This window comes from Acartia tonsa, chromosome 9 (genome assembly GCF_053477335.1).
Source record: "Acartia tonsa isolate MP-2025a chromosome 9, ASM5347733v1, whole genome shotgun sequence".
Classification (NCBI taxonomy): domain Eukaryota; kingdom Metazoa; phylum Arthropoda; class Copepoda; order Calanoida; family Acartiidae; genus Acartia; species Acartia tonsa.
The window spans coordinates 23585712-23611012 of record NC_137268.1 but is presented as its reverse complement, the minus strand read 5'-3'; the positions used below and the strand labels follow the sequence as shown (position 1 = coordinate 23611012).

The window sequence follows — 25301 nt, the reverse complement described above, 5'->3', positions numbered from 1 at the left end:
GCTGTGGATACCCCTGGCGGGAGGGCACATGTATTCCTAGCTTCAGCCTTTCCTTGGTAACTTTCTGGACACACTCAGGACAAGTCTGAACCATCAGGCGGACGTCACGGGACAGGTTGGGCCACCAGAAATGCATGGCGACGCGGGCGATAGTAGCGTCCATTCCAAAGTGCCCGGCCATGGGGGTCCCATGGGCTAAAAAGAACGCGTCCTGCTGGAGGGCCGAAGGCAGCAGGTATCTTGTTCTTTCCCCTGTCAGGGTCTGGTTCCTTGCCGCGCAGCTCAGCCTTAGTTGGGGCTCTGCCATCAGCCACCCACTGGCGGACACGGAGCAGGAGAGGGTCCTGTGTCTGGGCTTCTAATACTCTAGCCGGGTCCAGTCGTGCGGCAGGGGGCCGGCTAGCTGCGGACTCCCCTAGCTGGCAAAGGTTGTGGATGTACTCAGCCTGCTCTGCTAATTCTTCAGCGGTAGCTGTCGGCATGTTGGCGTCCTCCCGGCGGCTGAGGGCGTCGGCGTTGGTGTTCTGGGTGCCAGGACGGTGGCAGACAGTGAAATCTAGGGCCGCTAGCTCCTCCTGCCAGCGGGCCACCATCCCTGTGGATGTGTTCAGCGACTTCATCTGTAGCAAGGCTGAGGAATCAGTGTTGATCTGGAAGCTGCGGTAGGACAAGATGCCGTGAAATTTCCGGATTCCATACATAATGGCGGCCATCTCTCCCTTCCAGGACGGGTAGCGAGTCTCGGGGTCGGTTGTCTTGCGCCCCACGACGGCAATCAGCCTCTCCTTGCCGTCCTGGCATTGACTCAGAATGGCAGAGATGGCGCGGCTGCTGAAGTCTGTGGTGAGCTGGAATACCGCCGGCAAGTCAAACCTGGGCGGCGCTTGGATGGGGGCTTGGCGGAACTTGTCCTTGAGCTGTAGCAGCTGGGCTTCCATCTCAGGCGTCCAGGCTAGGGTCTTGGCCGTCTTCTGCCGATTCATCTCGTAGGTGAGGTCGGCATACTCTGGGATGAACAGGCGGTAGTATCCAAAGAACCCCAGAAGCGCCAGCAAATCCTTGGGGGTGCTGGGGGCTGGCCAGTCCAGGATACGGTCAATATAATCCTCTTGCATGGCTATCCCCTCACGGCTGAGGGTGTGGCCCAGATAATCCACCTTGGCTCGAAACAGCTTGGTCTTAGCTGGCTTGAGGCGGATTCCTCCCCTGCGGTGGGCTTCCAAGACCTCCCGGAGCCTAGCCAGGTGGGCCCAGGTATCCTGGTGGAAGGTCAGGACGTCGTCAAGATATGACTGGAGGTTGGCTGTGCCTAGTGGATTTAGGACCCCTGCAATAAATCTGGAGTAGACAGACGGTGCCGTAGCAAGGCCAAAGGGCATCCTTTTCCATTGATACAAGCCCCTGGGGGTGGTGAAGGCGGTGCAGGGCCGGCTGTCCTCAGACACACGGATGGTGTAGTACGCGGCCACCGCGTCTAGGGCACTGTAGACACGGTGTCCTCCAGCTCGTTCTACCAACTGCTGGATCCTGGGCAAAGGGTAGCTATCCAGTTCCAGGCACTTGTTGAGGGCTCTGTAGTCGACGGCCCAGCGGGTGCTCCCGTCCTTCTTCTTGATGGGCACCAGGGGGCTGCTCCAGGCGGAGTCTGAGGGCTCTATGACTCCCTCTTGTAGCCAGGTGTCCAGTTGTTTCTCCAGCTCAGCCTCCTGCCGCGGGTTCAGATCCCTAAATCTCTGGCGGATCGGCTGGGTCCCAGGTTTGAGGCGCAGCTGCAGCTCTACTACGTCCGTGCAGCCGGGGGTAGAGTTGGAGAAGACGTCCCTGTATTCTGATAACAGGGTCCAAACCTCCTTTTTGAGCAAGGGGTCCTTGCGCAGGAACTCGTTGTCTTCCATCTCAAGGGCCTCCCACAGCTCCTGCATATCTGGGGGCTCAACAGGCTCTTGGAACGAGTGGAGACGAGGGGGAGGCTTATCAGAAACCTCTAAAATGTCAGGCTTGACTAGCTCCCCAGCCACTGGGAGGCCAGCGTCCAGCAGGAAGGGCGTCTCCCCTTCATTTACCACCAGCACTCGAAACACACTGGCGGAGCCAGGCCTGTGGGCATACAGGCCTTCTGGGATGACAAGATCCTCCCCAAACCTCTGTTCTGGGGCAGCTAGTTGGATGGCATCCTTGGTACGGTGTCCTACTAATTCAACAGGGACAGCCATGACACCGCGGCCAGGCAAGACCACCCGCTTGGCCGTGCGGAGTTGGGGTGGCTGGCCGTCAGTTGGAGTGACAGCGCTTAGCCTATACGTGGCCGGTGCGGGGTCAGCTTTGGCTCCGGGACCCACCGGCCGCGACTTGACGGGCTCGGCCTCGGGAGGGGCTGACGTGTCGGAGCCAGGTGTGGCTCTGAGGGCGTCCGGCCACGATTTGACGGGCTCGGTGCTGGGAGAGGCCGGGGCGCTGGGACCAGCCTGGGCTCCGTGGGCGTCCGGCCGCGACTTGACGGGCTCGGCGCTAGGAGAGGCTGAGGCAGCGGAGCCATGCGTGGCTCCGGAGGCGGCCGGCCACGACTTGACGGGTCTGGACTCGGACTTGGCTGGCTGAATGGCTGGGGGTCCCAGGTAGAGGGGGCCAGGTGGACACGGCTGGCCGTTGATGAAGGTGTCGGCGGAGAAGATTGGTTCTGGAGGGCTGGCAATCTCAGGGAACGTTGTTGGCAGGTTCTCCAGCGGCACCTTGGGCACTGGGGGCAACCCCATGGCTAGCAGGTTGGTCCCCCTATGGGCATTGAGTGCAGTGTCCACCCAGTGCGTGCCTTTCTCGACCACACGCGGCTGCTCTGGCAGTGGGCCTGGCAGCGGCCCCTCGTAACTCAACTCTCTCTCGGCTGTCTCCCGGTCGATGGGGACGCCACGGAGTGGGATGAACTCCCCACGCACCCACAAGCAAGGGGGTTGCATGTCGAAACAGAGCCTAGTTCCGAACTCCTTGAGAAAATACCCTCCTAGGTTCAGAGGGTGTGAGAGATTCCGTACCACAGTCACGTGGTACAGATGGAGTATAAGGGTGTGTGAGACTGCCATATATAATTCTTTCAATTTTCCTATTACCTGGAGGGGCTGGCCTTCCTCGTTAGCAGTCAGGATTTGGGTGTTGTCTGGAATCAACATGCGTTGCACGCCCATTGCGTGCATGAGGTGTTCAGAAATTACAGCAGACCCTGGTACACGGTTGCCAGAATCGACCATGGCATCAACCTGTACATGCTGGGCAGGGTCAGGAGTGGGAAACCTCACCCTGATATGGCAGGGGAAGTGGAGGTCCTGCCCTTGAGACAAGGGGGCCTCCCGTTCGGCTGGGGTTGGCAGAAACTTCGGTGGTGGCCGAACCGCAGCTATGGTGGTATCGCTTACCATGGTGGCTTAGACTGTAGCTTCGAATCACTAGAGCTTATTAATTATCACTGGGTCAACAATTTTATATTTCTTTTTATCACTTGGTTGACATTTATACACACTTATGTGTTGTTATCACTAGGAGCTCTAGGTGTGATTCTGGAAGCACTGGCAGCAGGGAATGTCCGTCCTGCAAGGTTCAGAGGGGTGACGGCGGCAGGGAATGTCCCGTCCTACAGCGCCGCTGGTTCGAATCCCGAAAGATGGCGGCAGGGAATGGCCCGTCCTACAGCGCCTCGGGTTCGAATCCTGGAAGGCAGCGGCAGGGAATGTCCCGTCCTGCCGTGCCTGTGGCTCAAATTCTGCTTTCCGTCGCAGTGGTAGGCCTTACTTGTGTGCTGAAGCTTCGCAGCCACACATTGCCTTCTCAAGGAGACCAGCACCCAGCTGTCTGTCTCGTAGGTTTGGCCTGGGTGTCCTGGGGCTTGTCCCAGCTACACTTGCCAATTTAGACTCAGTTCTGTAGCCGTTTGAGCTAAATTATCCGATTACCGTGGCTGCGCACCTAGCGCTACTCCTACACGGCACGGAAAAAGTGTCTTAACTGGCGCTTTTAGCAGGCTAAATCTGCTTGCCGTAGGCCAAAGGCCCACATATTGCGTTCAAAATGATGGAAATTCGACCTAAAAAGGCCGTCTCACGGGTCAGTTGGCTTCTCAGTTGGCGGCTGATTGTCCCCTTACTTGCCAAAGGGTCCAATCAGAGGTAGAGTAGGCTAATTTCTGTAAGGCTCGATTGAAACACGCTGACACCAAGATGTGGTAAGCCGAACGTTTCAGCTCACAGGGTTGCGAGTTCGAGTCCAACGAGCCTTAGCCTTGAATTATTCTACCAAAACAAACTAGCAGGATTTAGTCATACAGAAATTATATATTTAACTGAATAATATTTACAATGAATGTTTACTACATATATACAACAGATTATAACAATGGTTAGGTTTGAAGGGGGTGTGGGACGCAAGGGCTTAGCTCCGGGCGGTAGACAGGCTGTGGGGGCAGCTGTGGTAAAAGGGGAGGCAGCGCCTCCCGGTTGTATAATCGCGTGAGGGGCGCGTGATAGCTGCGTGTTTGAGCCCCTCCCCACATTTAGGCAGGCCAGTTTGACCGCTGGATAGCGGGGTCAACATCGGTCATGAGATGAATGGTGATATAATAAGATTAGTGCAGAGGGTTTGTTATGATAAGTCACAGCGTAGCAATTCTGTAAACTGCCTGTCCGTCTGGTTGTCGTATTACCACATTAGTTTGTGTTTAGTGGCTAGAAGTCAGTTAATGTAAAAATTAATATATTTTTATCTTAAAGGGATAAGACAATGGCCGATACGCTATGGTAATCCCTTCTGTATTTTACAATTAGTGGTTGAAATGTTTAGACAGGACACTACCACATCTACAATCTGTCATTTGTATGTCTGTCTGTCTGCACATCTAAGTTAGAAAAAAATATAACTTAGGCCAAATTAGGGCTAGAAGAAAGCTTCTTTTTTAGATAGTTTTTATTCAAAGGAATTGAGGAGATTTTAGAGGGCATTATAATTTCTATATATTTAAGGTTTGTATGGATCTCTTCATAATAAGGACAGTAATCCCTTTTATTATTTTAAAAAGGCATCAGTTTTTATAAAACAGTGTCCATCAATTTTTTTGGTAAGGTTTAATATATAGACAAACTAGAATTACATTTTGAATATTCAAAAATAATTACAAGAGTCTCAAAACTAAGCAAAATAAAGTATTTTGCAGATTTTGAAAACTTTAAACCATGAATGCGGAGCCGAAGCGCGGAGCCACCATATTTTGCTGGAGCCGTTATTTTCCGGGCGGCTCCGGCTACAGGGATAGCTAAAAAATATCTAGAAAAAAAAGATTTTTTATACCTTGATTAAACTTAATGTTCAAATTTACTTAAAGTTTTTCAAGTTCATTTTCTCAAAAATTGAACATTTAAATCGTTCAAAAGACAAAAATAGACATTTTTTATTTTGGGTCGGAACCTGAGTCAAATTTGGAGCCAGAGCTGTTATTTTCAGAGGTGGCTCCGCACCAAAAATAAAACGACTTCGAATCCCTGCTTTAAACAGTTTGTTTTGTCTTATGAAACTGATGGCATTCTTTCAGTAGATAGACAGGAATTGGCTACGGGACCAATCCATTTTCCCATTTCTTACTATTAATGTATCCTTCCTGAAATGGTTTAATTAGGATTCATTTTGAAAGTAAAATGCAAAGTTAAACTCACAACTCACACTTGTATTTATAGATAACTGTCACCTTATACCAACAATAAAATTAATTCGGAAAGAAATCACCAAACCTTTAAATGTTTTTCAGCTGTCGTTGGGGGGCAACACATCGTAAAATTGAAGACCTAAAATATTATTTTAGATTAAATTCGCTTATTCCTGGATAACTGTACCTTTATGATTTTTAAAAAGCACAGTAAAATCTTCACATCACCCTGTATGTTTTTACAATTACATAATTATTGTGTTAAAAACACCTTTTCTCCCCTTTAAAAGCAACTAGAATTTAGCAAGGACTATCATTACAACTTATTGTTCAAAATGATTAAGTTGTATATTATTTTTACTACTCTACTTGCTCTTCTCTCTGTTTCATCTCAGGTAATTAGATTTTTATTATACCCAATATTTCACTTGTATAAATACATTTAAAAATATATTATATCTGTATTTTATCTTTTATATTAAAAATAAGTTTTAAAACAAAAATTCATAGTTTTCATGTGTATTAATAAAATAAAATAATTCATTTGAATGTTTATAAAACTAGTGTAAAAAACTAAGTTTCACCATGGTTTTATATGAAAATAATAACTTTGAAATGTTAAGAGTTTAGACAAAATATTATCAAATACTTTGTTCACTTCAAGGTGCAAAATAAATTAACATGGCAAAACATCATCAAATGCTGAAAAATGCAAAAGTATATTAATCAAACTGTTTAAATTATTATAGTTTATCACTTTTTATGCTTAATTTACAGTTTTCTTTTTAAAGAATATTTTTGTGTTAAAGCTTTTGATGATGTATAATCTCAACTTGCTATACATTTACAATTTTATTTGAAGACCATGGTAGACCTTAACTTTTTCATCTAACCATTTATAAAAGATATCAAGTATGTCAACCAAGAAATGCCTATAAGGTTTTTAATATCACTTGCTACCATACATATATGTATTTGTTGTGTTATGTTATATGTAAGATATATTAAAGAGATTATCACAAATTCATTTTACATTTATAAGTCTTAAATATCCTATCTTGTTTTAGTCTGAGCTTGAATCAGAGAATGAAGGCGAAATTGAATTAGTAGCCCTTGATGAGAATGCTGATGCTTCCAACATAAAAGCTTGTAAGAAAAAGAACCTGCTTAGGTAAAATATTCTTTCATAATATATTTTAACTGATGTCAATAGTTAATGGTAAAGGGTTTACTGTCACCTTATTTTATATTCTGATGAAAAGGGAATAGTAGCTTTTGCACTATTGCGTAAAATTGTGAGCAAGCTTCTGGTCAAATGCAATTGTTAAGTCTAACTGTTTCATATTTAAAAAACAGTTTGACCTAATAAGCGTATCTTACTCCACAACTTTACGCAATATTGTAGAAGCTACTATTTCCTTTTTGATAATTAGTTGTACAGTAGCTGTATTGAATTTTGAAGCCTTGAGCAGTAATCAATTCACCTTGCCTGGAGGATGTTATGGAATGCACAAGAAAAATAATTTCAATGGCGATATCCACTCAGCATCTTATACTAATGATGAAGGTTGTGAGGCATATTTGACCTACAGGCAAGTTATACATTCTCTACATATTATTAATTCTAAATAATGACTGGATCCAGGTATTAAGTATCAACATTAAACAACAAGTGAAATGAATCTTTTAAAACAACATTTTGGGGGGAAATGAAGAGGTCGTCGATTTTACTATTTGGTGCCTCCTAACGTCAGCTGAAATCATGTATAAGTTTCGTGATTTTTTTTCTGAATGTATTTTGTTACTGGTATAAGCTGGACTGGATCACTTTTGAATTGATTATATAGATTAAATCTTACAATTCTAAATACTTTTGTAACAAGATGTCTGTCCCATGTATGTATGTCTACTAAGATCTCACAACAGGACCAATCATTTTACAATCTTAAGGAACATTTTTATTGTTTTGAGGAAGGTTTCATTCTTTTTATAAACAATCAATATGAATAAATGTCCGGAGCGGATAATAGAATACTCCTTACAAAATATATTCCCTTCTTGTAGACAAAAAAAATGTCGTGAAAAGATTTAATAAAATGAATATTTTACAAAGGCTTCATTTGGATATTTCTTCTAGAAATTCTAAACTGTTTGGAAGAATTTATGCAACTGCTGAAACAATGTTTGAAATTGAACCTTGCTCTAATTTTCCAGGATGTCATGTATTGAAGGTATTATTGTTAATTGTTCCATCCAATCTAAATATTTTATTTATGTCTTAACTTATTTTACTTTAAAAAGGAACTTGATCCAACTGGAGAAGCTCTCACAAGTTCAGTGGATTCTGCTCAGGATAATAGGTAAAAACATTTAAGAAATTTTCATTTTCAAAGTCCTTATCAAAGTTAGAGGTTTTGATGAAAGTACTAATACATATGATATATTTTTACATTTTAGTAAACATGAATTATCTTTTGACTTGAATGCCTTGAGACAGCAAGGAATTGATGACAACACAACAATTGTTACCTTTACAGTGAAATGGTATTATACACCAGAGGTGGCCAGTGTTACTGAAGACCTTGAACTTTTCTTTGAGAATGTAAGTATTGGCAATTGAATTTACTACTAGTACTTACTATTAGACCACCTGTATTTTATTTTAATTTTTCTAGGCAATCACAGTGACCAATGAAGGGTTTATAAATTCTGATATTCCAATTAGAATTGAAACTCACTGCATAGAACAATCAACTTTAACTGAGGCCAGGTAAAATAACTTGCGAACTAAACATAAACCATTATACAATATAAAAGAAATAGTTAAAGGTGTTGCTTTTCTATAATCAGGGTAGGTCTTATTTCAATTCAAGGACTGTCTGTAATGGATGGCTCTATATGAATTTTGGCATGTTAAAATTGTCACATTGCATGATGATTTAAAAGGGTAGCAAATCTATATTTATTATTATAAAGTCTTCACATCCATTTAAATATGCTTATTTTGATCTTTTTTATTAAAAATTTTCTTGACAACAATGTGCTAATCATAAGCAACAAATCTTCATAATCAAGTATTAAAAATGTAATTATGTCCTATCTATATTTATATTTTGCTTATTTAGTTCTGACACTGCACTGCAACTGTTTTTTGTTTTGTTTGTCCTTTAATTTGATTTTGAAGTTTTGCTTCTATGGATGTTGTCTTCCTTGTTACCATGAAAATAATAAATTAAAACTTTGTTAATGTAACTACAGTAACTATGCTGATGGTGAGGTATTTCTGAGGGCATTCACTGACTCAAAAGGAACTCCAACTGAGCTAAGAGGAGGAGCAGATATGGCTGCCCTTATGGTCACTGATTTTCCCAATGCTCCTAATCTTGGAGGCATTGCATGGACAGATAGCTGGAGGTAATACCATTTGCATTTAAAGTATTTATTGTGCTATTCCTCAAAGTGCTTAGTATCCACAGACATTTTTTTAAAATAAATTGAAAATGTGAGTTTTTTTTACAGCATGAGATTTACATTTTTTAGAGTAGTAGAACTAAGGATGTGACTTAATTTTCAGATATGGTTGGACTACCTCTGTCAACAGGATAGATCAAGTCCAATATTATGTACTGGGACATGAATTTGGACACAACTTTGGCTGTCTACATAATAGGTAACTTCAAATATTTTCTTTGAGCTTATAATTTTCAGAATTAATGTCAAATTTATGGCTTTAATAACGAATTAATTACTTTAGAGAAATTGTTAATCCTGACAGAAATAAGTATGGTTATGAATATGGTTACTTCATAAGTGGAACTAATGGGTGGTAAGAATTTCATTTCAGAAGTCTTTAGTTTAAAGTAAACTATATGAGATTTTAAAAAATTACAAAAATTAGTTATTTGAATTGATGATTTATGTTATCATTTGATATATATGTGTCATTAGATATAACAATTGTTTTTAGTACAATTATGGCCTATCAAACCCAACAATACCCATTCAAGTTTAATATGTACAGTACTCCAAGAAGTTATGTGACTGTAAATGTAAGTAAATAATGAAATCTTTACTTCTTTACCAACATTAAACAGAGACTTTAAAGTTTTTTTTAGAGATAAAGGATAGTACCTATTAATCTCATTTTTTAAAATTGAAAATCAATAATCATTAACCTTAATGAATATTTAATGTTAGGGAATCCAATATCCAGTAGGAACGGAGACTGAAAATAATGCCAGAGTCATAAAAGAGAATAGGTTTGCTATGGCATCAATGGGAGATGAAGCAGTTCAATGCGCTGATACAACCACTAATCCTCCAGTTACAACAGAAGCTCCTGTTACACCAACCAATCCTCCAGTTACAACAGAAGCTCCAGTTACACCGACAATTCCACCAGTAACAACTGAAGCTCCAGTTACACCAACTATTCCTCCAGTTACAACAGAAGCTCCAGTTACAACAGAAGCTCCAGTTACACCAACTATTCCTCCTGTTACAACAACAGAAGCTCCAGTTACACCAACTATTCCTCCAGTTACAACAACAGAAGCTCCAGTTACACCAACTATTCCTCCTGTTACAACAACAGAAGCTCCAGTTACACCAACTATTCCTCCAGTTACAACAACAGAGGCTCCAGTTACACCAACTATTCCTCCTGTTACAACAACAGAAGCTCCAGTTACACCGACCAATCCACCAGTAACAACAGAAGCTCCTGTTACACCAACTATACCTCCAATTACAACAACAGAAGCTCCAGGTTTGAAAACCAAATGTAGAGTTGCTGGATATGCATATAAAGGAAAGATGATCAATAATAAAAAAGCCAAGAATGCTGGAAAATGTGCATGGAGGTATTTAATTTATAAAAATATTTAATTAAACTTAATTTAATAATTTCATTTTAATTAATTCTAATTTTACTACTAAATTTAGATGTAAGAAGATCAAGAATTGCAATGCATGGAGATATGTTTTGAATAAGGATTCCGCCCCCAAGAAACAAAGGAAAAAGTGTGCACTTCTGTAAGTTTTTAAATCAATTACGTTTTAATCTAATTCAATAATTACCTAGAAACGTAGTGTGGAAATATATTACCAACACCCTACAAAGTCTTATGTTTCTCCTTAGTCACTTACATTGTGCTATCTTGTTGAAATACTAGCGGCTACGCCCCTAGAAGCCTCTAGAGGCACTGGTAAAAGGGGGAAAATTTGATCTCAGCCCATTTTAAATTTGAGTTTTAAAAGAGTTTTAAAAAATATTTTTTTTTTCGGGGGGAGGGGGTTGAAGACACCCTCTCCAAAAATAGTTTAAAACCTTCCCAGGACCTATAAGGAGCTTCACTGTAATTAAGAACAATATCGGTTCAGCGGTTAGCGAGATCCTTCGGGACAGACAAAAAATGCTTACTACTTTATATAATAGGATAAACAGTCTATTTTCTTCATATAAGTTAATATAAGATTATTTTGACCCTAATGAACATAATTGGTCGTGTGTAATTGTGTGTATAGTAATTTATATATTTAGGAGAGATGTTAGTAGAATAGATAAAGCTGAACCATTCATTGTCTCTGGAGATCCTTCTAAATGCAAGAAGATTACTCTGGGTTAATGATTTACCACAACTTGGATGTTTTGAGTTGGCTTCGAATCTTTTTTCACATAATCAGTATTTTTGTCCAAATATCAAAATAAATCTTTTCCTGTATGTGTTTGCTTGTTTATTTTTATAACATTTAGCTTTTAGAAAATTAAACCTTCTAGTTTGTGATTCCTATCTTTAGACTGGGGTTGGGCTGGATACTTTTTTTAGCCGGGTACCAGATATCGGCTGATTTCAAATGCCGGATATCCGGCAAATCACCAGATATCCGGCCAAAAAACGGATATTTTTTCTTAAACAAAGCATTTCATGTCATCAAATACTAAAATATCCTCCAAATAGAAAATATACAGGGTGGCCACAGACTTTTTTTCAAAATAGCATAAAATAGTAAGCAGAAAAAAAAGTGAATAGTATGCAATAGTATGTACAATTTCCATAAAATAGTATGAAATAGCATGCATTTTAAAAAAAATAGTATAAAATAGCATGCATTTTGAACACAATAATGTGCATTTAAAACAACTTAATGCCTTAAAATGCAGGCAGAGGAGGAAGGGGGGAGAGGTCTTCAGGTGTTGATTCTTGATACACTATAGCTCATGCCTCTGACAGCTTTAGTCCAAAAAAAAAAACTGCTCTGATGATCGAATGGTTTAGGAGATACCTAACTAGGGTTAGGTTAATCTTAAGGTCTTTAGGGTTAAGGAGCCACGGAGGGCAAGGGGGGAGGGGGCATCAGATTGACTTCTAGACTAAAAGTTGTTTGATACCAATGAAAGTTAAAATATCTGCATGGTAAATTAAGGGATTCCAGGTCATTTTTAGGGTTTTATAAAGCCCTAGAAGGCTGGAGGCATAGGGGGGGGGGGGGTCAGGGGGATTGACTCCTAAACTTAAAAGTTATACACATTGTTTAAGTTCAAAATATCTGCACGGTTCAAATGTGATCCAAGAGAAAACTAAGGTTTGGTCAATTTTTAGGGTTTCATAAAGTCCCAGAGTGCTAGGGGGATTGGGGCTAAGGTGTTACTTCTTGCTAAAATTATGCCTCTGATAACTTAAATTGAAAAAAAATCTGCTTTTATGATTAAATGGTTTAGGGATAATTAAGGTAAGGTTCATTTTAGGGGTTTATTGAGCCCCGGAGGGCTAAGGGGAGGGGGGGGGGGAATGACTTTTAAACTTAAATTTAGTCTGCACTAATAAAAGCCTAAGTCCAAAATATCTGCATGGTTTATTAAGTGGTTTTAGAAAAAACTGAGGTTAGATCAAATTTTAGGGTTTTTAGTCTCTGAGGGCTAGGGTGTGATGGCTGGGTAGTTGCTTCTTGCTTAAACTATATATCATACCTCTGATAGCTTAAGTCCAAAAAAATCTGCTCTCATGATCAAATGGTTTATGAGATAGTTAAGGTTAGGTTCATTTAAAGGCTTTTTTAACCCCCGCGGGGGAGTGGAAGTGGGGTGCCATCTAACTAAATGTTAATTTACCCATAAAAGCTTAAGTTCAAAAAATCTGCAAGGTTCATAATTTTGGTTCCTGAGAACCACCCCCCCCCCCGGCCCCCCCCCCTTGATCTAATAGGCACCGAGTGACTTTAATAATGGGTTTGGGTATGACACTTAAGTGAGAGTAAGAATTTTATGAATATCTCATTCCTAGCGGGCGCAGGAGGCCAGCAAACCTGGCAGGAACATCCAGGTAAAGAGTAAAACTATTTGAGTTTAAGAAAGCATTTTATGTTACCAAAATACTAAAGTATCATATATATGTATATAGGCAACAATTCAAGGTTTAAGGTTTGATCCTGCACGTCCTGATCCTCCGGGTTTCCAGAAATGTTCAAAAGGATCCTTTGACCGAAATTTTTGACTTTAAATTTTAAACTTAAGCTTTTCTAACATGTCCACATGAGGTATTAAAATTTCATAAATTTCCACCGTCGTTTTCTTGCCGAGCCCCGGCTGGCAGCTGCCAAGTACACAGCTTCCGCTGCTGAAATTTATGTTTTGAGATTCCTAACATAAAATTTACACACACAAAAATATTTTCTGAAAAAATTGGTCTTCTAGCTTCAGGGGTGTATATTCTGCATGGGATCCCCTGCTAAGGGGGGGGGGGAAAAATAAAAAATAAGTGGTTGGAGGGGACAAAAATGTAAAAATTAAGAAAACTGAAAACATTTTTTCCATTTCGCCCCCCTCCTTGGTTAAAAAAACTAAAAAAATGTGTGGTAGGAGGGATAAAATGAATAAAATATAGAGTTCTTTAAATATTTTTCTATTTTCCCCCCTACTTTTTAAGAAAAATCTAGGGGGGAAAAAAATAAAAAAATTTGTAGCAGGGCAAAAAAAATAAATCTTGTGCAGAATATACACCCCTGTCTAGCTTTAAAATTACAGCCGTTTAAAATTGTTATGTGAAAAAGGACCTAAAAACAGAGGATTTATATTAGTTAAGAGATCATAAACCTCATTTACCTATAAGATCATTTAAGTACTCCTCAATGCTATTAAAATTTAAAAAAAGATATCTTTACTTTGAATGTGGAAATACCAATAACTTTCAAAAAAGGTACAACAATCTGAACTGAAGAACTTCTTTCTTCTGGAAACATTTCAAAAAAAAAAATTAAAAACAAAGTAGCGAATTTGCCGTATTTTCAAAGTAGCATTAGAAATACAAATAAAAAGTGGAGAAAATAGTAGGTATGCAGTTTTTGGAAAATAGTGGAATAGTATGCATTTTTGGACAATAGTGGAAATTGCATATTTTTTTGAAAAAGTATGCATAGCATGCAAAAATAGTGGAAATAGTGGAAATAGCATGTTTGTGTCCAGTCTGATAGGTGTTCAAGTCCTGAAATCTCCAGAAATCTTTAAACGGTTCCTGTGATCGCAATTTTTTACTTACAGACTTCAAATTTGAAACTTAGGCTTTTTTATAGGTATGTCCTAATGACATAATACAATTTCATAAAATTCATTGCCGTTTACCTGCCGACCACCAGTTTGCGGCTGGCAGCTGCAAAGTACTGCTGAAGTACCCAAAAGTAATGTAATGTAATGAGATATCTAAAATAAAAGGGGGGGGGGGGGCGAAAGTGACACTTTTTGAAACTAAAACTAAAAGTTAAAGGAACTCAACTAAACAAAGAGTTACAGGTCTGACATTTTGCATGGCAGTTGCTTTATAGGGGTACAATATGGAACTGTGAAGAAATGGCGTCGCAACCGCCGAAAACCGCCTAGAAAAGGCAAAAAAAATTCGGCGGGAAACGGCGGTTTTTGGCGGTTGCGCCGCCGTTTCTTCACAGTTCCATATTTTACCCCTATAAAGCAACTGCCATGCAAAATCTCAGAACTGTAACTCTTTGTTTAGTTGAGTTCCTTTGTTGACTTTTAGTTTTGGTTTCAAAAAGTGTCACTTTCGCCTCCCCCCTTTAAATACAGAGAAGCATATTCAGAAAAAATTGTTCTTCTAGCTCAATAATAAAAAAAATACAGACAATTTAAATTTCAAATAGCAGATATTTTTGTTGTAAAAGACTATATTGCCGGATATCCGGCGCAACCCTAGACATAGATTTTCCTTGATTATGAACATGCGTTTGTACAAAGTTATTATAAAACAAGCCTAGTCACTTTTAGGATCTTCAAAAGAACAACTAAATTATTTACAATTTTATGATCTATTTTAATATTCATAGATAATTGTCTGTATACAATTACTATAAATGATTTTACAGTATGGCTAATATAGCGGACATAAATCCGTTTCGAAGCCATAATTGAAAGCATTGTTTAAAATTCTAATTGATGGAGAAGAAAAAACTAGAATAAAAATCTAAGAAGCAAAATAAACCTAACATTTTCATATTTCAATTATTCAGAACAAACATAATACCTATAAAGAATATAAATACTAAATTTTCACAGCATAGAAAATCATAGTTATTAATTTCGTGTATTTTAAATAATTGTGATGATTAAAGATAAATTCAAAGCAATAGTGATGTGTTATGCAAGAAGGGAGTGGACACCACACTGTAAATTATTCTGCTACCCATGGATTCAGTCTGCTTAAAAAATAATGAGGGACAATCCTGATTGGGTAGGTAATATAAATTATGGTGTCAAAACTTTTCCTGCAATAATTTTAATTACATAAGTGTTAATTTTTGTTCTCAATTCTTAATTGGTGGATATTACACTTTATCGTTCATTGTCCCCTTCCTTAAAATCACTGTGTGTTTAGGATAATTAATTTCAATAATTTATAAAATGAAAAGGTAAAAAAACAACTTTTTAATTATACATCTCGATAAAATTGTGTTTTAACTACCTAATTTAATAAAGTTCAAAATCTTAATTTAACTAAATTAAAAGGTTAGAAAAATTACATTTATTAATAAGCATCTATATATTAAAAACCTTATTTTTTTTATTATTAACTGGTTTAATATTCACTAGGTATGTAGACAATTTTGCGTTAATTTTTTTCAAAGTTTAAAAGCAATAGTAGTTTCTATTAAGTTTTGTATTTTCTTGGTTAAAATAAATTACAGCTTAATATTGCAATTACACAATAAAACAATAGATACATTTTTATCCATGATGATTTTCAAAAATCATTAGAAAGCACAACTGCATTTATAAATATCAAATAGCCCTATCTTATTAATTAGAAAAAAAACTAAACAACAAAATAAATTTACATAAATGAACTGAATAAAATTCATAAAGGGCAGAAAAAACTGATTTGCTTTGATGAATTATTGAGCTGTTAATTTAATCTAGATCTGCTGACTCTAGGTTTCTTGAGGGTGGTGGGGGCTGGGAGGCTCTGCTTCCTCTAAAATATTTAATATAAGAAATAAATGCTTCCAAAGGTGCTATCGATCATTGAAAGTCCCTTCTTATTTTTGATAAGAATTGTAAATAAGAGTCAGATGGTTTAATATGCCTAACTTTCATTTTAGTTTTAAAAAGAAAAACAAGGGGAGGAAGGATATTTTCTATGGCAATTTCTTATGCGAGGGTGGTGGTACCCTTCCCCCAAAGTAGTTATAAATCTTCCCTAGACCTGAAAGAAGCTTCACTGTAAAGAAGAACCATATTGGTTCAGTGGCTAGCAAGATCCTTTAGTACTTAATTAGACACTTTTATATAAGGATGAATCTATAATAATATAGGTACCTTAATTGTATTGAATTATTGCTTGGTCCTGGTAAATCCTCGTCACTGGAATCATCATTCATGGCGGATAGCAGAGAGTTAAACAGACCTGAAAAATATGAGAAGGCTTTAAATCAAACTTTAGAAAAATAATAGGTATTATGTTAATGCTAATCTAAATATTATTCTATAGTTTTTTTTTATTTTTAAATATTATTATAGGTACAAGACAGTAAATAATAAAAAAATCTTCCCCTAAAAACTTCATAAAAAGACAAGAGTAGGTAATTATCCAGTGGCCTTTCTGTAGAAATTAAATTCATTGGTGAAAAAGTTTGAACACTGCTAGTTTGTATAACCAAGTTTTAAAAAAACTTGTAAAAGCTTTAAGAAAACGAACGAGAAAAGGTGCTGGAGACAAGCATAATTATTACCTGAAAACATGCCTCTTGGTCGTTCAGGGGCGGGCACTCCGAAAAATAACTATAGAAAAATTTAATTAGGATTGATTAAATAACTTGTTTATTAAGATTACTTGGATTATAAGATAAGTAAAGATCATGTAGATTCAAATTAAAGGAAAATATCGAAAAAGGCTTCTCAAAATATATGTACAACAACTTATTGGAATAACATTATAATGTTAAATTGGAATAAAGAACTCCTCTCCTCATTTTTCGAAACCAAATGAAAAATAGGGGAGGTGGGAAGTTTGTTTATTCATGCTAACCCCCTGCGGCGGGACCTAACCCTTTGTTGATTCCCTGTACTCAATATAACATTAACATAAACACACGAAAAAGTACTCCCCTTCTTATTTTAAATTTATTTTAGATGAAAAGATGAGTTCTGCGATGGACTAAGCATTTTTAGGAAAACTGCCAAAACTTTACATTTATCTCATCATCTTATATGACAAATAAGAATAAAATAACATAGTTGTATGTCTAACATACCTAATTTTTTATATTCAAATCCTACCTGTCCTATTTTATCTAAATATTGAATAAATTGTGGATCTCTATCAATAAACTTTTTGTATTTCTCACACAGCACAGTGAAAGCACTAAGCAAATTCAAGCAACTTTATAATTCTTCATAGGTATAATGTTAAGTAATGGCATATCCAAGACAACTATAGGTATGGTTCCAGTAGTGGGGACCTTTTTCGTCTGCTAGCAAATTTAATCCTGCTTATTTTTAGTGATTTGGGTGTGATAAGAGTTCCGACGCTGTTGGTTGATAATAAAAGACTGAATTGAAATTCAGCACAGGGTCCCCAATCCGGGAACATACAGTAATTTAACCTTTGCCCCCTCTATTCTTTTACTTTAATATAATGTTAATCCTTCCTTTGTATAAAAATGTACCTTAAGTTTTTTTTCTAATTTTAACTTTAAATTGATTGTATTCCTTAACAAACTTAGAAGTTTCAAAAGCCATAAACATCAAAACTATCTAGGTATAGGTCAATCTATCTCATTTTCTACATTATTATATCAAGTTGCTTGAATTCCTTAGTGAGCTAGAAGTTTCAATAGCCAGTAGCAGAAACCAGAGAAAATTCAGTAATGGGTTAGAATATGGTGGACCACGTTGGATTTCTAAAATAAATAAGTCAATTTCAATGTTAAGTTTTTATTCAAAACTAGTTGCTGCGTATAAAATCATAAAATGACTTAAATCTAAATGTAAGGGGGGGGTTTTTAATGCAACCATCTCGTAATCAATGTATAAATAGCACTTAGAATTCGAATTTTGATCTGAAATTTTGCATGAGTAATCCTTGGTAGGTCTATTTTCCCTAAATCGAACAAAAAGTTGGAAAAGTAACGGCTGGCAGCTGGCGGCTCAGCCGTTTAGCCGTTTTTTGCCTATTTTCAGGGCAAATTCATCATTAATTACGTAAAAATCAACTTTTAAAAACATATTTATGGTTTAATTCATGTTAAATGATAGCAATTTTAACCATTTTTAAAATTTCTAGTGCCAGCTGCTAAACGGCTAGAACCGGCTGAAAACGGCTGGGATCCGCCAAGAGTATGATGAGTAGATGGGGCTTGTGACGTGTCTAGGGGTAGGTTTTTATGGTTGCTGAGCTCAAAACTGCTACCAAAAATAGTGGCAACCAATCCACATGGCAGCTGGGTAACAGCGGCCAAGAGTAGAATGAGTACATAGGGCTTGTGAGGTGTCTAGGGTTAGGTTTTAATGGGTGCTGAGCTCAAAAATAGTGGCCGCCCATCCATATGGCAGCTGGGTAACAGCCGCAGCTCACCTTGGAGTGGCCAAAAGTAGAATGAGAAGATAGGGCTTGTGACGTGTCTAGCTGAGCTGTAGCTGTTACCCAGCTGCCATGTGGATGGGTCGCCCCTATTTTTGTTAGTAGCCTTGAGCTCAGCACCCCTAAAAACCTACCCCTAGACACGTCACAAGCCCTACAAAACTGCTACCAAAAATAGTGGCGACCAATCCACATGGCAGCTGGGTAACAGCTACAGCTCAGCTGGGAGCGGCCAAGAGTAGAATGAGTACATAGGGCTTGTAAGGTGTCTAGGGTTAGGTTTTAATGGGTGCTGAGCTCAAAAATACTACCAGAAATAGTGGTGGCCTATCCGTATGGCAGCTGGGTAACAGCTGCATCTCAGCTGGGAGCGGCCAGGAGTATAATGAGTACATAGGGCTTGTGACGTGTCTAGCTGAGCTGTAGCTGTGGATGGGTCGCCCCTATTTTTGTTAGTATTTTTGAGCTCAGCACCCCTAAAAACCTACCCCTAGACACGTCACAAGCCCTATCTACTCATTCTACTCTTGGCCGCTCACAGCTGAGCTGCAGCCGATACCCAGCTGCCATGTGGATTGGTCGCCACTATTTTTGTAGTAGTATTGAGCTCAGCAAACATAAAAACCTATCCCTAGACACGGCACAAGCCCTATCTACTGATTCTACTCTTGGCCGCTCCCAGCTGAGCTGCAGCTGTTACCCAGCTGCCATAGGGATGGGCCGCCCCTATTTTTGGTAGTGTTTTTGAGCTCAGCACCCCTAAAAACCTACCCCTAGACACGTCACAAGCCCTATCTACTCATTTTACTCTTGGCCGCTCTCAGCTGAGCTGCAGCCGTTACCCAGCTGCCATGTGGATTGGTCGCCACTATTTTTGTAGTAGTATTGAGCTTAGCAAACATAAAAACCTACCCCTAGACATGGCACAAGCCCTATCTACTGATTCTACTCTTGGCCGCTCCCAGCTGAGCTGCAGCTGTTACCCAGCTGGGACGGGCCGCCCCTATTTTTGGTAGTATTTTTGAGCCTAGCACCCCTAAAAACCTACCCCTAGACATGTCACAAGCCCTATCTACTCATTCTACTCTTGGCCGCTCTCAGCTGAGCTGCAGCCGTTACCCAGCTGCCATATGGATGGGCTGCCACAAATTTTTGTAGTAGTATTGAGCTCAGCACACATAAAAACCTACCCCTAGACACGGCACAAGCCCTATCTACTGATTCTACTCTTGGCCGCTCCCAGCTGAGCTATAGCTGTTATCCAGCTGCCATAGGGATGGGCTGCCAATATTTTTGGTAGCATTTTTGAGCTCAGCAACCATAAAAACCTACCCCTAAACATGTCACAAGCCCTATCTACTATTCATACTCCTGGCCGCTCTTAGGTGAGCTGCGGCCGTTACCCAGCTGCAATATAGATGGGCAGCTTCTATTTTTGGTAGTAGTATTAAGCTCAGCAACCATAAAAACCTACCCCTAGACACGTCACAAGCCCTATCTACTCAATTTACTCTTGGCCGTTCCCAGCTGAGCTGCAGCTCTTACCCAGCTGCCATATGGATGGGCCACCACTAATTTTGGTAGCATTTTTGAGCTCAGCACCCATAAAAACCTACCCCTAGGCAATAGATATGTCACAAGCCCTATCTACTCTTCATACTCTTGGCCGCTCTAAGGTGAGCTGCGGCCGTTACCCAGCTGCCATATGGATGGGCTGCTTCTATTTTTGGTAGTAGTATTGAGCTCAGCACCCATAAAAACCTACTCCTAGACACGTCACAAGCCCTATCTACTCATTCTACTCTTGGCCGCTTAAAGGTGAGCTGCGGCCGTTACCCAGCTGCCATATGGATGGGCGGCCACTATTTTTGGCAGTATTTTTGAGCTCAGCACCCCTAAAAACCTACCCCTAGACATGTCACAAGCTAAACCTACTCATTCTACTATTGGCCACTCCCAGCTGAGCTGCGGCCGTTACCCAGCTGCCATATGGATAAGCTGCTTCTATTTTTTGTAGTAGAATTGAGCTCAGCACCCATAAAAACCTACCCCTAGACACGTCACAAGCCCTATCTACTGATTCTACTCTTGGCCGCTCCCAGCTGAGCTGCAGCTGTTACCCAGCTGCCATATGGATGGGCCGCCACTATTTTTGGTAGCATTTTTGAGCTCAGCAACCATAAAAACCTACCCCTAGACATGTCACATGCCCTATCTACTCTTCATACTCTTGGCGGCTCCCAGCCGTTTTCAGCCGGTTCTAGCCGTTTAGCAGCTGATATTAGAAATTTAAAAAATGGTTATTGTTATCATTTAACATGAATTAAACCAAAAATATGTTTTTAAAAGTTGATTCCTACGTAATTAATGATGAATTTGCCCTGAAAATAGGCAAAAAACGGCTAAACGGATGAGCCGCCAGCTGCCAGCCCTTACTTTTCCAACTTTTTGTTCGATTTAGGGAAAATAGACCTACCAAGGATTACTCATGCAAAATTTCAGATCGAAATTCGAATTCTAAGTGCCAATTATACATTGATTACGAGATGGTTGCATTAAAAACCCCCCCCTTGTGTAAATCCATGCCGGATCATATGTGATGCTTCCAAAATAGGGAAACTCAAATCTACAGACAAATAACCTTTACTATCCTATTAAATAAAGTAGTAAGCATTTTTTGTCTGTAGCGAATGATCTCGCTAACCACTGAACCGATATGGTTCTCCTTTACGGTGAAGCTTCTTACAGGTCCTGAGATGGTTTCAAATCTACAGAAAATAGAGTTTACTATATTATATGATAATAAACTATGCATCTAATGAAGACAAAATTTTGAAAATTGATAACTATTTGGAACTATTTGTACTAGGATAATCTGCAATAGATACCCAATGATTTCTCAGACAAAATAGTACAATATTATAAGCGAAGCATCACTTTTATTAAGTTCTAAAAGTGTAAGTATGTTCTTCATTATACTGTATTTAATAATTGTGCACTAATTTATTAACAATTTTGTTTAGACTTTTGAATTGATATTCTGCTAATGAAGTGCTGACTATGTAAGTGTTATCGTTCGTTTGTCCTACCGTCTAATTTTAGATCTTCGCATTTATGGATCGTCCATTTTAATTTAAAATCTTACTCGGGTGTCCCGTTGTATAAGCATAGAAGGCCACAGCAGCTACGAGATGCTTTTTTAAACACAGATATTGAAACACAGTCTGAGCTATAAACAGGTCCATCTGAAAAATTATAATATTGTACATTGCATTTATAGAAGCGGAGCTACTCTGTAAGCACTTTGTTTTGCTAGTGGTTCTGTCATTGATACAGTGGCCAAACACTCGATTACACAACTTTAATTTTCAGAATTATGCATTTGCCGCTAAAATGAACAATGACGTGTCTTCTTGTTAACATGCCAGTTTATCGAACCATCTTTCTCCTCTTGTAATTGAAAAACAAACTTGGAACAAAAAATGTAAAGGAATACTAACAACATCAAAAATATTTCTGATTTGTTATATTTTAGGAGCAGGGGTTTTCAGTGCTCTATAGGCACTTACAGGGAAAGCATCTAAGTCTAAATGAAATTACCTCAGAATTGAATCCTTTTTTAGATTGAAACTCTACCAACATGGAACCACAGCCTTCTCCATCACAACTTTAAATAATAGTCAATATATAGGTAGATGCTTTTAGAGTAATACGATATTTCTGTGAATTTTTTTGTTTTAAAATGCCTTCAGTCATGAAATTTTAATATTTGATTTGTATTTAGCAAAGTCAATTGCATTCTTTTTTTATTGAAATTAAAACATATTAGCATGTTTGACGCAATTTTGGCCAAGAATCGAATGAATCACTTTTGAAAACAGTTATAGCGATTCTAGTCTCAAAATGCTAAAACTCAATGTTACCTATGTAGAAAATGCTGTCTTGATTCTGGATATTTTCCCTGCTTCCACAATGAATACGCAATGTGTTGGTGTAATCTAGAAACAATTAAAAAGATGAAAATCATAACCTTTTAAAATAAATACGAACATAGCTTAAAAAATAAGAACATAAATTAAATAAATTCATTGGTTTTCAGCTATTTTATTTATAAAATACCTTGGATGGCCATTAGCCCAACGCAGGCAAGTGGACAGAAAGGAAGCTTTGTCTACGTTATCACGAGGAATCTCATCATACAGCCTAAACAAAATAATTCAATGGATGTTGAAATCAATATTAGAATAAACATTTTCATACCAGAAATAGAACTTTTAAAATATTTGTATTGCAAGTTTTTTGATTAAAAAAACGATTTCAAACTTTACCTGCAAATCTTAACAAATTTTGAGTCTTCTGGCTTAAAATCTCCCTCTTTGAGGGTTTCAATATACAGCTTTGCTAAATCAAGCCCACTCTCAACCTACAATCATATATTGGTTAAAGTTGAATATTAAAACTAAAGTTAAAAAAGTATTAACAGATGCAAGTGAACATTAGACGGTAATATATACTGTTCTTTAAAGTTTAAAAACTAGTTATCTAATTGTTTGGCCTAAACTTTGGGACAATATGTTTAATATACATAAGGGTTAATTTAGTTTATTATAAGGGAAGTATTCATAAATTTATTGTCCATTGTCTCATTCCATAGGATCCAAATACATAATTCTTTTTTTTTTCATTGTTAGACATATTTGGATTAATACTTGCCTGGTTATGAGAAAATAAAAGTGTTGATCCCTCATAGAGCATGTTTTCTAATTCTTCAAATTTTCTTTGTCCAATATACCTTAAGAACAAAACAAAAGCTTCAATTTCATCCAATATTGAAATAATCATATCGACAAAGAACGTCTATTTTTTTTTATTAGGGAAGAGGTTAAATTAGGGATTTAAAGGTTGTGGAGAGGGGGGGGGGGGACAAACAGCCCTTCAACCAATCACCTTGAACGACCTTGTACTGCAACACTCTTGGGGTTGAAGGAAGAGAGAGAGAGAGAGAGAGAGAGAGAGAGGTGGGGGGGGGGGCGGGGGGGGGGGTAGTTTCTTTAATGTTATTGTGTTGACTATTGTACGCGAGATCATATAAAGGAAATTATATCATAGAACTTTGGATATCTAAACAGGTCCAATTGGATCCAATTCAATAAAGGCTTGGGCATTACTAATATCACTAAATTGTGGATTGTCTACTATGTAAATAGCATTAATTTTATTATGTTTTTGTCCAATAAAATAAGATGATTATTAAATTACCTAAAATAGAGCGTTCTGTACATCTGATGTGCTTCGTAATAATTTTCATTCTCTATACTTTTCTTCAGTTTTGCCATCACCCTTTCGGTGCCGGCAGCCCCACCCCTTCTTGTTGCCATAATGACGCTCTTGTCTTTAGTTCTGCCTTTTATGGGAGATTATATGTTCTGAAACAAATATTTATTTGCAATAAGAGTAATCTATTTAGCAGATGAATAAGTAACACAGTAGGAGTGTGAATTTTTAACCATCCTAGTTGAATTTCTTTCCCACGGGCGTCGTAGCTCAGTGGTAACGCACTGAGTTACGTTGGTGAGAGCTCGAGTTCAAGTCCCCATATGGCAACTCGAATTTTTTTAGTTATTTTCTTACTTGCAAGAGTATAGGGAGTTTGATTATGAAAAAATTCATGCATAGATCAAAGGTTTCAACAAAAAAGACTTCTATTCATAAAGATTATAGTTTCTTTGTGAAGATAAGTAGATCTTAACAAAGAGCCTCCAGAACGTACGTCTGTCATACTACAAATGACAGGTAAATTAATTTAAGTACCTACGGATTTCAAGTATATGTGATTTTACATATAATTATCATTTTATTACGAAACATTAATGACTTATATCTCAATTCCTCCGTTAATTCATCCCTGCTTTTTTTGAGCTAAGCAACTTACTAATGTTATCATATTTGTTTCTGGCTAAATAAATTTAAAATTAACCAAATTATTTGATAATAGAAACATCAATGACGTGTACTAAAACAAAGCTTAAAAACTTTAAATTTTAACCTTTTTCCGATAACTAATAAGCCATTATTAATAGTATTCATTATAAGATAATTAAGATATAACAATTTGGGGACTTATATACGTATGAAGTACAGTTTTCATGCATTCTTTCATGTTAGCACATTTATTTTAATTTATATTTATAAAGCAGAAATATGCAGAATGTTGACATTCACAATTTTTCCCACTATGCCGCGTACTACGCTTTATTTGAAGGGACAAAAACTTCGATATTAATTTTCCCCGTTAGAAAAATGTGATTTAAACATGAAGGGAGGAGACATTAGACTATACCCCGTTTTCATAAAATAAATTGACATCGGTTAGCAGCTTAGACATAAGTTTAGGGTGCTGTTAAGTGTTTCATAGACCAAACTGAAGTAAATTTAACTGATCATGATAACCGATGTATGACGTCAAAACATAAGTTAAAGCTAAACCAATGTTCACATCAGTTAAGACTTAACCGAAGGTGGTTAAAACAGCTTAACCA

The 25301-nt window shown here is 38.4% G+C and overlaps 2 protein-coding genes across 3 annotated transcripts; one reads left to right on the top strand and one right to left on the bottom strand.

Moving 5' to 3' along the window:
• The first annotated feature begins 5955 nt into the window (after positions 1-5955).
• On the top strand, positions 5956-11403 carry LOC145328572 (uncharacterized). Of its 2 annotated transcripts, XM_080172315.1 has the most exons (15): positions 5956-6075; positions 6748-6851; positions 7114-7272; positions 7818-7911; positions 7982-8040; positions 8138-8282; positions 8356-8450; positions 8939-9094; positions 9255-9350; positions 9435-9506; positions 9648-9729; positions 9878-10132; positions 10319-10542; positions 10625-10714; positions 11223-11403. In XM_080172315.1, exons 1-15 carry the CDS (start codon positions 6016-6018, stop codon positions 11305-11307), a joined length of 1776 nt encoding a protein of 591 aa, XP_080028441.1. In that variant the 5' UTR covers positions 5956-6015; the 3' UTR covers positions 11308-11403. The 2 variants fall into 2 exon arrangements, with proteins under 2 accessions (XP_080028441.1, XP_080028440.1); XM_080172314.1 differs by having other exon boundaries at positions 9878-10542.
• A 3757-nt stretch (positions 11404-15160) lies between these two features.
• LOC145328571 (Golgi to ER traffic protein 4 homolog) lies at positions 15161-24228 on the bottom strand. Its single transcript, XM_080172313.1, has 12 exons — positions 24022-24228; positions 23476-23554; positions 23091-23185; positions 22882-22965; positions 22686-22760; positions 22363-22429; positions 21908-22007; positions 17997-18082; positions 17460-17546; positions 16913-16961; positions 16500-16587; positions 15161-16155 (listed from the first exon to the last, which is right to left on the bottom strand). The coding sequence occupies exons 1-12, from the start codon at positions 24138-24140 to the stop codon at positions 16092-16094; spliced, it is 993 nt and encodes a 330-aa protein (XP_080028439.1). The 5' UTR covers positions 24141-24228; the 3' UTR covers positions 15161-16091.
• Positions 24229-25301: the final 1073 nt, after the last annotated feature.

Bases quoted from the DNA above. Each gene is read 5' to 3' on its own strand.
- LOC145328572 (XM_080172314.1), top strand. From the start codon at position 6,016: ATGATTAAGTTGTATATTATTTTTACTACTCTACTTGCTCTTCTCTCT. The intron at 7,273-7,817 runs GCAAGTTATACA...TATTTCTTCTAG, and splicing joins GAGGCATATTTGACCTACAG to AAATTCTAAACTGTTTGGAA. The intron at 9,095-9,254 runs GTAATACCATTT...CTTAATTTTCAG, and splicing joins GCATGGACAGATAGCTGGAG to ATATGGTTGGACTACCTCTG.
- LOC145328571 (XM_080172313.1), bottom strand. From the start codon at position 24,140: ATGGCAACAAGAAGGGGTGGGGCTGCCGGCACCGAAAGGGTGATGGCA. The intron at 18,083-21,907 runs GTAAGATTTTAA...TATTTATTTTAG, and splicing joins TTATACAACGGGACACCCGA to AAATCCAACGTGGTCCACCA. The intron at 16,156-16,499 runs GTACCTATATTA...TAAATATTTTAG, and splicing joins AATAATTCAATACAATTAAG to AGGAAGCAGAGCCTCCCAGC.